The 14,015-nt window shown below is 43.4% G+C and overlaps 1 protein-coding gene across 3 annotated transcripts in view; it reads right to left on the bottom strand.

Annotated features, from left to right (window-relative positions):
* Positions 1–604: 604 nt before the first annotated feature.
* Ppp2r2d (protein phosphatase 2 regulatory subunit Bdelta) overlaps positions 605–14,015 on the bottom strand; it is a 40,248-nt gene continuing 26,837 nt past the window's right edge. For all 3 annotated transcript variants that reach the window (XM_031388668.1, XM_031388670.1, XM_031388671.1), the window contains 4 exons: positions 11,515–11,692; positions 10,259–10,423; positions 7,921–8,182; positions 605–1,458 (listed from right to left, as the gene is read on the bottom strand). In XM_031388668.1, coding sequence (XP_031244528.1) covers positions 1,179–1,458; positions 7,921–8,182; positions 10,259–10,423; positions 11,515–11,692 — 885 coding nt within the window. In that variant the 3' untranslated portion in view covers positions 605–1,178. The remainder of the gene's footprint in view (positions 1,459–7,920; positions 8,183–10,258; positions 10,424–11,514; positions 11,693–14,015) is intronic.

The raw sequence follows: 14,015 nt of genomic DNA, 5'->3' as shown, positions 1-14,015 counted from the left end.
TTTTTGGAGCTAGTTTCTCTGTGTAGTCCAGGCTTGCCTTAAACTCACAGATCCATCTGCCTACCAAGGCTCAACCAAGTGTTGGTACTTTACCTCTTTCCCTTTTTCTTTTTAAACTTTAATATTTCTCATCATAAATCTTGAGCCCTGATATCCAAAGTGTTTTAAAATGAGCCATAGGTACAGGTAGTATCATATAGCCCAAGTACAGTTGTTGAGTTCTCCTGATTGAGGTACAGTATGAAATCTAGCATACATATATAGTTTTAGCAGTATTTTAAAAGTATTTTTTTAAAAAGAAAGTATGTACACATTAGTTGTGGCGACTCTGGGCCCTACTCTAAGTTAGGTTAATCCGAGAGCAGCACTTCAGTTGCTCTTTCATGCAAGTTCTTTTTCAGAGGTTGACTCAATTTTGGCTTCCTCAGATGGAATTTCTACAGAAACCAAGTGGCAATTTGGGATAGTTACACTTAGAATCTGAAGTTCTGTACAAATGTGACCATTCTGCTAAAGGAAAAAAACTTTTAAATTTATTCCAAAATATAAATATCCTGAATAATTTCATTATGTGCAAGTGAAACAAATAAAGACTGCAGTGGCATTTGGGTTTAAAAACACTTCACAGTGTGTTGTGTTTATTAAGTAGCTCCACAGAAGGTGTGACGGCAGGTGCAGTGGGTGAGTAGAGCTGCCTGAGCCTGCTCGGGCGTATCCACACACCACGCATCAGCGGTGGGTGATGCAGCCCACTAGGGCTCCAGGGCCAGAGAGGAACTTGGGTGGTGGCCACCCCATGTCCAGGATAAGGCCCAGGGATGGATGGCAGAGACAGAGGGAAGAGCTGGAGAGAGATTTGATGAGATTTTTTTTTTCTTTCAGATGTTAGTTTTTTTGGTCTATAAACTGGAAAGGAAGGCTCAGACTTAAATAAATACATTTGAGTAATGGCCTTTATTGAGCAGAGTCCACCAATTCAGCTTCGAGTAGGTTTTCCCTTCAGCAGCGGCACTCATCTCTCCCAAGACTCCAGCTGAGACCCCTTCTTCTCCTGTGTCTATGAGGGAAGTAGAAGTGCTTCACTATTCTCAATGGAGAGGACAATGCCTTTTTTTGACAGGAAAACTAACGACCGGCTTAAGTATGCAAGACAACACTTGGTCCTCCAGTCGGTTTCCTTAATTAATTTTGTCCTGGAATATATACAAGTTATTGGTGGCAGCTACAGCAATAATGCTCTCCATGGGGTGCCAGGCTGTGTGAAGGATCTTCTTATTGAAGTCCAAACTGTCCACGCTAATCTCGTCTTTCTTTCTCTTACCCCCTGTACATACTTTCCGGGGCTTCAGGCTGGCTCGGGGTTTGCTGTTCTCTCTTGAGGCTTCCAGTGTAACATCCCTCCGAGTGTTTCTATCAAACATTCTAAAGAAGTTGTTGTAGGACCCCGTCATAATGGCACTGTTCAGGAGAAAAAAGAGGGGACACTGAGTACCCAGCAGAATCATGGCAATGGCATAAACCAAGGTAATGGCATGAAGTTTGGACCCTCTATAGGTCCCAATTTCTACATTATCAGGAAAGAAATGTAGTACAGATTCTTCAGTGAATTTCACTTATTTTCATGTCCAAGTAAGAAAAGTAATGGATCCATAATTTAAATACTTGCTCACCAAGGCCAGAAGGTATAGTGGAGGTGCACATCTGTAATTCCAACATCAAGACAGCTGAGGCAATTTGATCCATGCCTTTGGAAGGGGTCATTTTTATTTTCTGTATTTTGGAATGTGTATGTGCTTTGCAAGTTGATCCTAATATTGGGATTACAGGCATCTGCCATACACTGAGGACCCCAACCCCATTTTATTTTGTGTTTATAAACAAGATTTCATATAGCATAGGTTGGCCTCAAACATGTTCTATACCAGAGGATGACCCCAAACTCCTGATTTTCCTGTAAGTACAGGGAACACAGGTGTGTGCCAACATGCCTATTTACACAGCAAGTTACAGGTCACCTTGGGCTACAAAATACATAATGCTGTTTCAAAACGAAGGACATTCTACACGGCCCTTCGACATCTCTGGCAAGTGAAGACCAACCTTTTCTTTCCTCTCCTCGGAAACCATCACTCTCTCCTGCTCCTATCCTGACCTCCATGGTCTTGCTGTCTTAGAGCTGCATGGTTAGTGGTCTTTACAATGCCTAAGTCCTTCAAGTTGCTACTTTGCTCAGGGCACTTCCTAGTTGCCTGTAAATATTTCAGCATCTGGTTAACCTTACGTCAAACTCCATCCACATAAAACTTAGAAAAACTCTGTTCCAGCTATTCTTGTTCATTCAAATCTGTTTAAATAAGTGGCACTAGGCACTAGGCTTGGTAAACTCTGGAGATAGCACCTGAAGTGAGTGTGCAGAACTGTGCTTGTAGGAGAGGACTCACTGTTACAGTCCTCTCTGATTTATTTCCATACTTATGGGGGTGGGGATGGAGCCAATAGCAAATCCAACAAGAACAGAGAGCACAGTGACCAAAACTATTTCTCAGGAGCAAGTGTCGTGTCATCAGCATGGGTATGAACTGCTGGTGCACTGTAACAATAACAGCAGGTGCCCACACTGAGGTGGGCATCACCTGATCTACCCAGCACCTGAGTGCAGCAAGACAATCTTGGTAGCATGGGTCATGTCTGCCCCACCCAGAGACAGCACAAAACATGGAGCAGGTGCTGTCTTTTTTGAATAAAATGGAACACTTAAATGCAGAGCTTCATAGCAGCAGGCTAGCACACAATGACAGAGACTGCACCAAAGACGGCACTCCACTTCACTGACACACAGGGAGAAGCTTCTGGGCAAGAAGATGGAGGAAAGGACTGCAGAAAATGAATGGAAGGAGCAAACATTACCATGAGAACTTCCCATATTCTTGGGGATAAGAGATATGTTGCAGTATTTCATATACAATAAAGACCATTAGCTATAAGCCATCTCTGAAATGGTTACATTCTACAAAGTACCTTTTAGAAAGACACCTCCCACTGTTCCCAGAAAGGCAATCTCTCCTCAAAGCAGATGAGTGCAAAGTCCATGCAGGTGTGTTTTGAATAGTAATAGATCTTTTTTGTGTTGCTGGGATTTCAATTTCAGGACCTTTACAGGTTCAGTAGATGCTTTAACACTTAGCTATACTGTCAGTCCTGTTACTAATTCTGTCTAGTTCACTGATGCCCAGTGCCTTTTATTACACACATAAACAACTTAGCTGTGCGCTCCTCAGTGACCAATAAACAGGTTGGTTGATGTTTCAGGTTTCTGTTTTCTTGTCTTTATGTGCAAGATCTTCCCAATCTACTGATGTTAGGAAAGCCACAGGAGGCCTTACTCCTCCTTGTCACTGTATTTCCCATTGTTCATTCCCACTTGTGGTCTATGTCCTTTCTAGAGTGAACAAGCAGTTGTCATCATCATTTGTCTTCTTTCTGGAGACAGGTTCTTACTGTGTGTAGCTCTAACTGACCTGAAACTCACCTTGTACACAAGGGTGACACTGAACTGGAGAGACCCTCCTGTCTTTGTCTCTCTCTCTCTTTTTTAAAAAGATTTATTTATTTATTATATGTAAGTATACTGTAGCTGTCTTCAGACACACCAGAAGAGGGTATCAGATGTCATTACAGGTGGTTGTGAGCCACCATGTGGTTGCTGGGATTTGAACTCATGACCTTCCGAAGAGCAGTCGGTGCTCTTCCCCGCTGAGCCATCTTACCAGCCCATGTCTTTGTCTCTTAATTATGATTAAAAGTATGCAAACACCTGGTAGTCACTCTCTCTTAAACTTGTAATTCATATATTATGGACATTTATCCCCATGGTTACTACTGTTGTATGTATATGTACACATGTGTTGGTACATGTGTACGGACATGCCCCTGGAAGCCACTGGTTGATCTCATATCCTTTTCTCAATCACTCCATTAAACAAATATTTCACATGTGTGGGTGTTTTGCCTTTTGAGTACACCCGTGTACCAATTGAGGCCAAAGGAGAGCTTCATTCAGATCTCCCTAGAAATGAACCTTTTTCTTCTGGAAAAAGAAAGTGTTTTGAACTGCTGTGTAATTCCTCTAGTTCCTCCATCTTATTTTTTTTTTCCCCTCAGGCAGGGTCTCTCACTAAATGTGGCACTCACTGATTTGGCTGGGTCTGCCAGAAGCCAATGAAGTCTAGTAATCTTTCCAGAGTTGGGATTACAGCTGTGTACTGCCAAATCTGGCTTTTAGGTGGGTGCCGGGGCTACAAACTCAGTCCTCATGCTTGCATGGAAAGCAGTTTTCTGAGCTATGTCCATAGCACTTTTTTTTCCTCTTTTCAGAAAGTTAGGGTTTCTCTATGTAGCCCTGGCTATCCCTCCTTGGCAGAAATGTGGCTGCCTCTGCCTCCTCAGTGTTGGGACTGAAAATGTGTGCCACTATTCTGGGAGAGCTATTTATTTTTTAAGTGTTTTGTTATTCTGTGTGTGGGTGTGCCTGCACATCATACATAGCCAGGAGCCTAAGGAGAGCGTTAGTTCTCAGTGGTCTAAACTGCTGAGTAGGCGATGAACTAGACCCTTCTGTGAGAGCACTGAGTGCTCTTACCTGCTGAGCTATCGCTCCAGCCTCATGGCTATTATTTTTAATGTAGTTAAATTCTGTAATGTTTTTCCTGGGTTTGAGGCTTTGTGTCAGAAGCTCTTCCATCTCCAGACACTGCAAAGGCACTCCCCTGGATTTTCCCCACCTAGGAAAAGTTAATACAGTTTTGTCCATGAGATCACAGGCATCAGCTTTACTTGCAACTGGCAGCCATGCTGCTTATCTAGATCTCTGTCCTGCTGCATGACATCCCAGGGTGACATTCTTCAGCTCTTACTTCAAAGCGTTCACTAGGTGTACGAAGGTTTCCTAACCCTTGACACCAGTTAGTTCTGTGGAAGCAGGAAGTAAATCTGGCTTTGCTTGCTTTCTTTTTCTTCTTACTATGTGATCTCTCTGACATCATGTGATGCTCATTAGAGGCGGAACAGATAAAGCTGCCTCATCTAGGACTTTCAGTCTCTAAAACTGTGCCTTTTCTTTATAAAATCACCAGCCTCTAGGATTCAGTGTCACACAGAACAGTCAGGCAGTTCCTGAGGAGAAATATGCTCTCAGCCTCAACACCCACTCTGCAGAGGATATTTTCTTTTACAGACCACTTTTGAGATCTCTCCATTTTTGATGTCCTGTAATTTTATGATGATGTGGACAGGTTACCTTTGTACTTATGTTGGTATGGCGTTCTGTGCTTCCTGGATAAGCTGCTGAAAACCTCTGGCCTTCACTATGTTTGACTTAGGATGTACTAACCACATAGTGGAATATTTAACATAAGTTTAATACTTCCTTTCCACAGTCCTGGATTTTTGGGGATTCCTCTCCACTTGGCTGTATGACACATCATATCTTCTCTGTACTTTATATTGTTTTCTTCTTTAAATTCAAAAAATTATTTTATGTGCTAGGGATATTTTGCTTGCATGTATGCATATGCACCACTTATGTGCCTATGGCTCAAGAAAGCCAGAAGACGGGCCTAGTCACAGATGGTTGTGAGCTGCTTGGGAATGGAAATGGGATCCTCTGGAAGAGCAGCCAGTGGCTCTTAACCTCTTAACCAATGCTTCAGACTCAGTACACTGTTGTCATTTTAAGGACAGGCTCTTGGTATGTAGCCCAGGTTTCAGCTCCCCACTGTTGGTGTTACAAGCATATGCCACCATGCCTCCATATTTCTTTCTTTTTTTTTTTTAAGATTTATTTATTATTTATTTATTACAAGTGCACTGTAGCTGTCTTCAGATGCACCAGAAGAAGGCGTCAGATGTCATTATGGGTCGTTGTGAGCCACCATGTGGTTGCTGGGATTTGAACTCAGGACCTTTGGAAGAGCAATTGGTGCTCTTACCCGCTGAGCCATCTCGCCAGCCCCGCCTCCATATTTCTTAAGTTTCATGTTCCCTAGCTCTTTAGGCTTTAGGGTCATATTCTGGGTAACTTCCAATCTTCCTTGCAGTCCATTAATCTCTAGTTAGACTTGGATCTCCTGTATCTTTTATTTCTAAAAGTTGTTTGTGTTGGAATTTCTTAGAACATTTTAATAGTCTTATGGTTCTCGGCTCAGCTTTTTGGTTCTGTCCCTTAATTTGTAACTATTCCAAATATTCTTATTTTATGATCTGTACTTACACTTAACTACATTTGAACTCTTAAGATGTTATGCCAGGTGTGGTAGTGCATACTTCTAATCCCAGCACTGAAGAGGCTGAGGTAAAAGGATTTTGAGTTCAAGGCCTTCCAAAGCTGCAAACCAAGAATTTGTGACAAAAATAAAAAGGGCTAAGGATATACAGATAAAAGTTTGTTGGTAGAACGTTTGCCTAGAATGCATGAAACCCTGGGCTGGGTTCCTAGAACCACATAAATTGCATGAGGTAGCACATCTATAATCTTAGCACATGGGAAGTTTAGCAGGGGTTTAGGTGTTCAAAGCCACCCTCAACTTAATCTTGAGTTTGAGGCCAGCCTGGGATACACCAGACTATGGCAACCCAAGTAAAAATAAACAGAGATTCTTAGAAATTTGATTGTTTTTGTTGCCCATGATAGCATTTTTCTGAATATATATGATAAATTCCCCTTGTGAGCTTCTTAACTGATTTTACACTGGAAGAGACCTGAGAGCTGGGGAGGGGTAATGGTGATTGAGGCAGTCTTGCAAGTTTTTCATTGAGTTTTAAAAGATCCACGAATGCTTTCTACTTGGAACCTTAAGAAGGTATGGAATATTGGCTGCTTATTGTAAAAGCAGAGGATCCTCCAGTCTCAGGAGAAGTTGGCAGCAATGCCAGACTTAGTGCCTCAAGGTTTATGGCAGGCCCATAAGTCACTCTGGGAGCTGCTGCCAGCCTGAAGCTCATGATGCTTGCTGCAGCCTAAGGGCAGCAGTGTTTGTTCTGAAAGTCTAAATTGGCATGCTAGTTAATAAGCATGCTAGTTAATGGCATGTTAGTTTGTGAGCAGTCTAGGAGGTCTGTCTAAGGGTGATTGGCTTTGTCTCTGAGGAAGCATCTAGCATTTCACTGAGGTCTCTCACACCATGCAGCTAGGACAAAGTTCTGCAGGCGTCGAAACAGAGATACGCTGTAGGAATGAGCATTGGAGACTGAGAAATTTTAGTTTGTGAGCTCAACGATTACTTAAAGAAGCTAATGTAGTTATTTACGTAGTTCTGACAGGGTCATGTTATACAGCCCAAGCTAGTCCTTACCTGGTGGCTCTCCTGCCTTATCAGCCAAATGCTGTGGTTAAAACTGTGCTACCAAATTCCTAGCTATTTATATTGAAGTGTTTAACAGTGTCTAGTCACAGAAATTCTACAAAAACATGGTCTGTATATATCATCTGGAACATATCTTCTTATGGGATGATTTCAAAGACTCAGCAACACTAAAAACCCAATGTGATCTGTACAGAAGATAAATGATGCAGCCTATGGGACGGCTATGCCCTGTACCTTAATCCTCTCTAAACACAGAGGCAAACTGAATGGTGGCCCTTTGCACTAGTAAATGACTTTCTGCTTCCTTCTTTTCACTTGTCCATGTAATCACTCATTGAGTACTCTATATATATCATGAACCACGGTGCACTGTCAGTGAGGAAAGGTATACTCAGATTCCTTTGGGATTCCTCATGGGACAAATAAAAAGCCTGGAAAATGCAATCCTGTCAGCATCTTGCAACTGACTGAGACCCCCTTCCAGTCTGAGGGCTTGATGGAGATCTTAAAGGAACCAGCACTTCTGCATGCCAGCATGCTATGAAGCTGGCAGCCTCACCTGTCTGAACCATTCCAGCAGCACTCGAACTTGTCAAAGATGCAGTCATTCTCATACAAGGAGCAGAGCTTGCTTCGTAGGTACTCGTGCACCTGGTGAGTCTCGACAGGCCTGCCCTCCATGTTGAGGTCCCATACCTTCACTGACAGATAGTCTCTGGTCATCATGTATCGACCACTGTGGCTGAACTTCACATCAGATATAGATGAGATTATTTCTGAGAAAAAGGATCTACTGCTGGGATCTTCTGGCTCTTCAAAAACTGAAAAACAAAGTGAGTACTTTCAGCTACTGTGCTAAATCAGAAGACTACCATCCTAAAATCATCTGGGGCTTCTCAGAGACTCTGAGGTCATCCTCATTTCCCTAACTTTCTGATTGTTTTCCTCTATTGTCAGTGCCCACAAGGTGCAGGCCTTTAAATCCATGCAGACCTTGAACCATATGGGGGCACCCAGTACCTTAATATACATGGGAACATGACTACAATTGCTTATACCCTCAAGACACTGGGCTCGGAACATGATGTGCTACCTATTTGTCCACATTGCAGGAGTATATGTAGTACAGAAGCATAGTGCTCTGGGCACCTTGGCCTGCTCATAGGAAGACAGAGTTTGCAGGATTACTAGACTGCCCCAGACCTTAACCCAACAATACAGTGGCCAGCTACACAATGGGACTACTGACAAGACCAGACAGTAAAGTTTGCCTTTTGTAGTGAGTGGTCATGTTCCAAGGTGACTTGAATCAAAGTGTCATTTCTTCCTCCACAGAACTAGCTTTGTCTGTAGCAGCTTAACAGCTCCCTGTCTTTCCCTGGGACCCATGGCAGAGGGAGGTCTCCCACCCAAGGCTGCTGGATCCCCTAGGTCATAGCCATGCCCATGTCCTTAGGCTGGGAGATACATTTCCTTTCCTTGAAGCTTCTCTAGCGTTTCTAAAATTCTTCTCTGTGGAGGAGCTTGTGATGGTTGCTGTCTCTGCATGGGACAGACTGGAAGCAAGCTAGTGCCAACATGAAGCATTTACTCAATTAAACTAGTGCTGAGAAGGACAGCTCTTCTTGAAACCTAAAGTTGTTTACTGAGGAACACCATCTGGAAGACACAGGCTACATATGATGATAGTACTTTACTGCAGAAAATATAATAGAACATCATCTTATTAGGAGGAGCATTTCCCTGTTGATACACATTTCACAATGCCACTCCAGAGTAGGTGAGCAAGAGTTGCTTCCCTACTTGCACAAGTATACCAGTTTTGGAGTGAAGCTCTCCTAGACAGTTGCACATGGTAGCTTTCTAAGATAATGAACCAGGACAACATAGACCATGGTATGCTTTGAAGTTGGGCCGCCCATTTTTTTAAAAAAAGATTGAGTACACTGTCACTGTCTTCAGACATCAGAAGAGGGCATCAGATTCTATTACAGATGTTTGTGAGCCACCATGTGGTTGCTGGGAATTGAACCCTGGACCTCTGGAAGAGCAGCTAGTACTCTTAACCACTGAGCCATCTTTTCAACCCCCTGCCCCTCAACCCCCATTTTAAAAATGCATTTGTTTATTTGGTTTAGGGAGGGAGCTTGCATGTCAAAGTCATAGGACAATTTCAGGAGTCAGTTTTCTTCCACCATGCAGGTCCTGGGGGTCAAACAAATTCAGGTTACCAGTCTTGGCAGAGAGTACCTTTACTGGCTAGGCCATCTCATTGGTTCTAAAAGTTTATTTTTAAAATTGTAGATGTGCATGTGTATTCGGAAGGGGGGGAATTTCCTGGAACTGAAGAGTTTTCGCTGTTGAAGCAGTCTCACTCACTATGTAGCCTTAGCTAAATGTCGCTATACAGACAGTTTGCATGGAAACCTGCCTGCAGCTTCTTCCAGAATACTAGAAATAAGAGCATGGTTTTGCTTGTTTTTGCTACAAAGATGGCATTATGGACAGTTGTAGGCCACTTGAAATGGGTAGTGGAAACCCAAACTCAGGTCCTCTGCAAGAGCAGTACATACTTATAGCAGGTGAGTCATCTCTCCAACTCTTTATCTCCACCCACTTTTTAAGATGAAGTCTCCTCCTGGCCCTCCCACGATCCTGACTCCATTTCCTGGGGTAGCTTGGACTCCTCCAAGCACACAACACTGTTTCTGTTTGATACAGACAACACAAGTAGAATGTACTCTGATGGCAGTGGCCCAGGTCCTACGATACAAAAGAGGCTACGATGACGGCATTCATTGGATGGACCTAGGTCACAGAGAGCTCAGGGTAGAGGACAGCTGCTGGAGTATGTCTTCATTAGCATAGTAAATCAAAGGTATTCCCAGAAGACTTACACTTGGCATGCCTGTCACAGAGGGCAGAAGAACGCATGTCACACAGCCTGATGGTCCCCTTGCTGCTGCTGTAGACAAATACATTGCACTGATGTGGGTGGAACTCTGCGGCAGTGATGACTTCTGTCAGCTCCTCCATATTAGCTGGCTTGATGTCCACAATGTCTGGAGCACGATGTTAAGGTACAGTCCTTAGCTGTTCAAGGGGAATTTGATAGAAAACTGTGCAGCGAGGGAGGAGCTGCAGGAGATGACCATATACACTGCCACAGAGCAGCCCATAGCAAGGGGTTCAGGTGTATGCAAGACAGTAAGATAGAGCACACAAGATGACATCTACAGTGAAGCCAAGCAGTGCCACCCACATACATACTTCTATTTGTAACTAAAAAAAAAAAAAAAAACAAAAAAACAAAAAAACAGACAGTATCAAATTACAAATGATTCAGCCTTCCTAATTATTTGACTTTGAGAGCTTGGGTTGCTAGAATAATACAAACACAACAGGAAGTCAACCATAAATCAGCCAATGGAAACAAAAGGAAGGGCAAAATTCTTCTCTGGGCCACTGTGGAAAATTGATGGACAGATTTATCTACCAAGAGAAACAACTAAGAAAAAAACAATATAAAATGTATGAGTCGCATATCTCATCACTGGATGCCACAATGGAGAGACAGGGACCTATCGGAGCTAGAGAAAGCCTGAGTCCTAAGCTGCCCAGTCAGTGCCAGGGTGCAAGAGAGAGGGAACTCAGCCCAACTCTGATACCCTCAAGTTAAATAGATAAAAGTTGTTGGGGTTATAGGGTAAAACATCACAGAGATAGTGAGGAGCCAAGACTGAGACCCCACAGAAGGTAGGTGACGACTGAACACAAGGACAGCAAGGCAGCCTGAGGGCAAGAACAAGTACTGTGACCGCTATGGTGACAAGAACCACAGTGCCTAGAGTTCCACTCAGGTAGGACATGAATGGTTCACTGGAGGGGAAGAGGTGGGAGGCATATGGCCGTATGAAGAGCTAGAGGTAAGGCAGTGACTGATCCAAGGAGACTCAAGGTTTCTCAAGTGAACTTTCAGGCAAAGGTTTGTATCTTTAGGGACACTCAATCCCAAAGAACTTCTGTTGCCACTACTCTAGAAAATACTACATTCAAAAGGTCGGGGTCTGAGGGACCAGGGAAAAGCTGTTCATGAGAAATAATTACACAGTAACCAAAGAAACAAACAGAGGCACCACTTGGTCAAGGATACTGAAGCTTCTATCTGTGATTTCTAAATGCCATAGGTTTATTCTCAGATCATCTGCAGAGAGATATGTTTCATGATCACTATTTACTGAAATGGAATTTATGTGATATGTATGAGCATTTGCAAAAATTCGTCGTGGACTTGCTTCTACCATAAGGTCCATGGGCTTCAATATTGGAACCTAAAAATGGAACGAGAAAGGAATTTAAAACAAAGATAATAGTATAAGCATCCGGTATTTAGACAAGAAAAGGGACAGGTTTTCTAGAGCTGTGCAATACCTCAAACCAGAGGAGAACTGCTACAGAGTACAGCATGGAAAGCTGTCTATTCCCAGCTATTCCTCCTTGTACCCATTACAGCAGTACAATGGTCTCCTTGTTGGAAAAAAGAAGGTGAACTGCCCTAACCAATCTCCTCTAGGTCACCAAAGCACCACTCTCTTGCATGTTCTCTGGTGGCCGTGGCTGAGATTAGACAGTAACTCCTTGTCTTTGTAGCTGAATGCACAAACCTCTGCTGTCATTGCACTGGTGCTTTGAATTCATAGTGTCAACTCATGGGCCACAGTGGTGGGGTGTATGCATATGTAGGGATTAACAGTATGTGCAGAGGGTCCTTTGGGCTGAGAAGCATCTACTGAAGCATTTATCTGTGATTTTTAAATGCTGTAGGTTAATTCTCAGAGCATCTGCTGAGATCTATGATATAGAACTGGCTATAGTCTGAACTGAAGTGCATCTAGTAACCTGGATGGTATACAGGCCTTGGTGCCACAGTCCCACAGGCTTCTGGGGTATCAGTTGCTAGGTGTGGAGAGAGAGGGGGGAATGATGGAGGGAAAAAGGGAAGGAGGGAAAGAGAGAGAAAGAGGGGAGAGAGAGGGAAGGAGGGAGGGGGGAGAGAGAGAGAAAGAGGGGAGAGGGAAGGAGGGAGGGGAGAGAGAGAGAGAGAGAGAGAGAGAGAGAGAGAGAGAGAGAGAGAGAGAGAGAGAGAGAGAGAGAGAGAGAGAGAGAGAGACAGACAGACAGACAGACAGACAGACAGACAGACAGGAGAAGGACCTGGACAGGTCTCTTGTGCCTGACACAGGTATAGAGTCAGTCTAAAGAAGCAGCATTATGAGACAGAAGAGGAAAAGGCTCCCATCTCTCTATTATTCAGGGAAGGGAAGCCCAAGGTTCCAGAGAAAGCTAAATACTAGAATAATTTTTATTGATGAAATTATTTCTGCCAAAGTGTACCTGGATAAATGTATAGTGATGCTGTTCTCATTTTAGCCTAGGTAGGTGCTGACTATACCACCTGGGGTTTCACAGAACAGAAATACCAGTTCTACAATATGCAGCTCTAAGACTCACACCTCCCAGGACCCTCTATTGTTTCCAGCTAACCAAGGCAGCAGCAACTGCAATTCTAACTGAAAGAGCCCTTTTAATTATATCCCTTTTCATAGAATTAGATTAACGAAAAAAAAATCCGTAAAAAGCAGAAACTCCAGTCTAGACCTAGAATATCAAGAGTTGGTGGCCAATGATTCTGTCCTTACTCTATGCCAACACACTAACCATCTCTCTCATATGCTCCACTCTGGCCACCAGACAGGTTTTATTCCGGTTAATTCTGTCAAAGAGGTCTAGTAAGACCCCAGTTTCCCCAAATAAGCACATAAGCTTATGGAATATGCAGAGGTCTGAATGAGAGAATCTCAGTCTGGGAAGGCTGTGTGTGCAAGTGGGATGAAGTTGGTGGCAGGAGAGGTAAGCAGGAGGTTTCAGAGAACTTGGCAACAACACCTTACAACATGGGAGAATTTAAAATGTGTTCACACTAAGTCACAGATGCAAACACAGCCACTAGGCCAGAACTAACCTATAGTGTGGAAAACAACATCTGAGTTCCTATGACGAGGACCTGAACAAACAGCATCTCTTCTCTTGGCCCAGTAACAGGTTAAGTGGTGGATCGTCAGCCCAGCTCTGCCCTCACTTGGCTGTCACCAGCTTCTAGCTTCTTCAAGAGAATGGGTCACACACTATACACATTCCAACTGCTGGGCTTGAGACACCCTAGAGAAGGCTTGTCAGAAAAGGTGCCACATTTTAGCAGCACCAGAGATGGCTATTTTCAAATAACAATACCACACCTTCACTTGGTTAACAGTGTAACAAAGGCTTATATAGAAAAACCTGTCAGCCACTTATCTCAAATCATAGCTGTGCTTTGCTCCTACCCAGGTGCTATTGTTTGCACAGAACCCACCATTAAAAGTATCGATCAATCCAACAGGGGAAGAATTAAAAAAAACATCAAGTGTGCTCAAGAAGAAATTAACTCAAGAGAAAATGTCACCAGCTCCATTTCTAGTGTCTCATTGGTTTACCAGCCATCCTACCGACACAGTTACTACACCAGCAACTACTCTGGATTCTACCACAGAAGTAGTAGGCCTGGGTACTTCAACAAAAGCTCTACCAGGAAACCAAACGTGAGCTTTTCCCTCA

Source organism: Mastomys coucha, unplaced genomic scaffold, assembly GCF_008632895.1.
Source record: "Mastomys coucha isolate ucsf_1 unplaced genomic scaffold, UCSF_Mcou_1 pScaffold21, whole genome shotgun sequence".
In the NCBI taxonomy this organism is placed as follows: domain Eukaryota; kingdom Metazoa; phylum Chordata; class Mammalia; order Rodentia; family Muridae; genus Mastomys; species Mastomys coucha.
The sequence above is the reverse complement of the archived record's forward strand: the minus strand, read 5'-3'. Positions and strand labels throughout refer to the sequence as shown.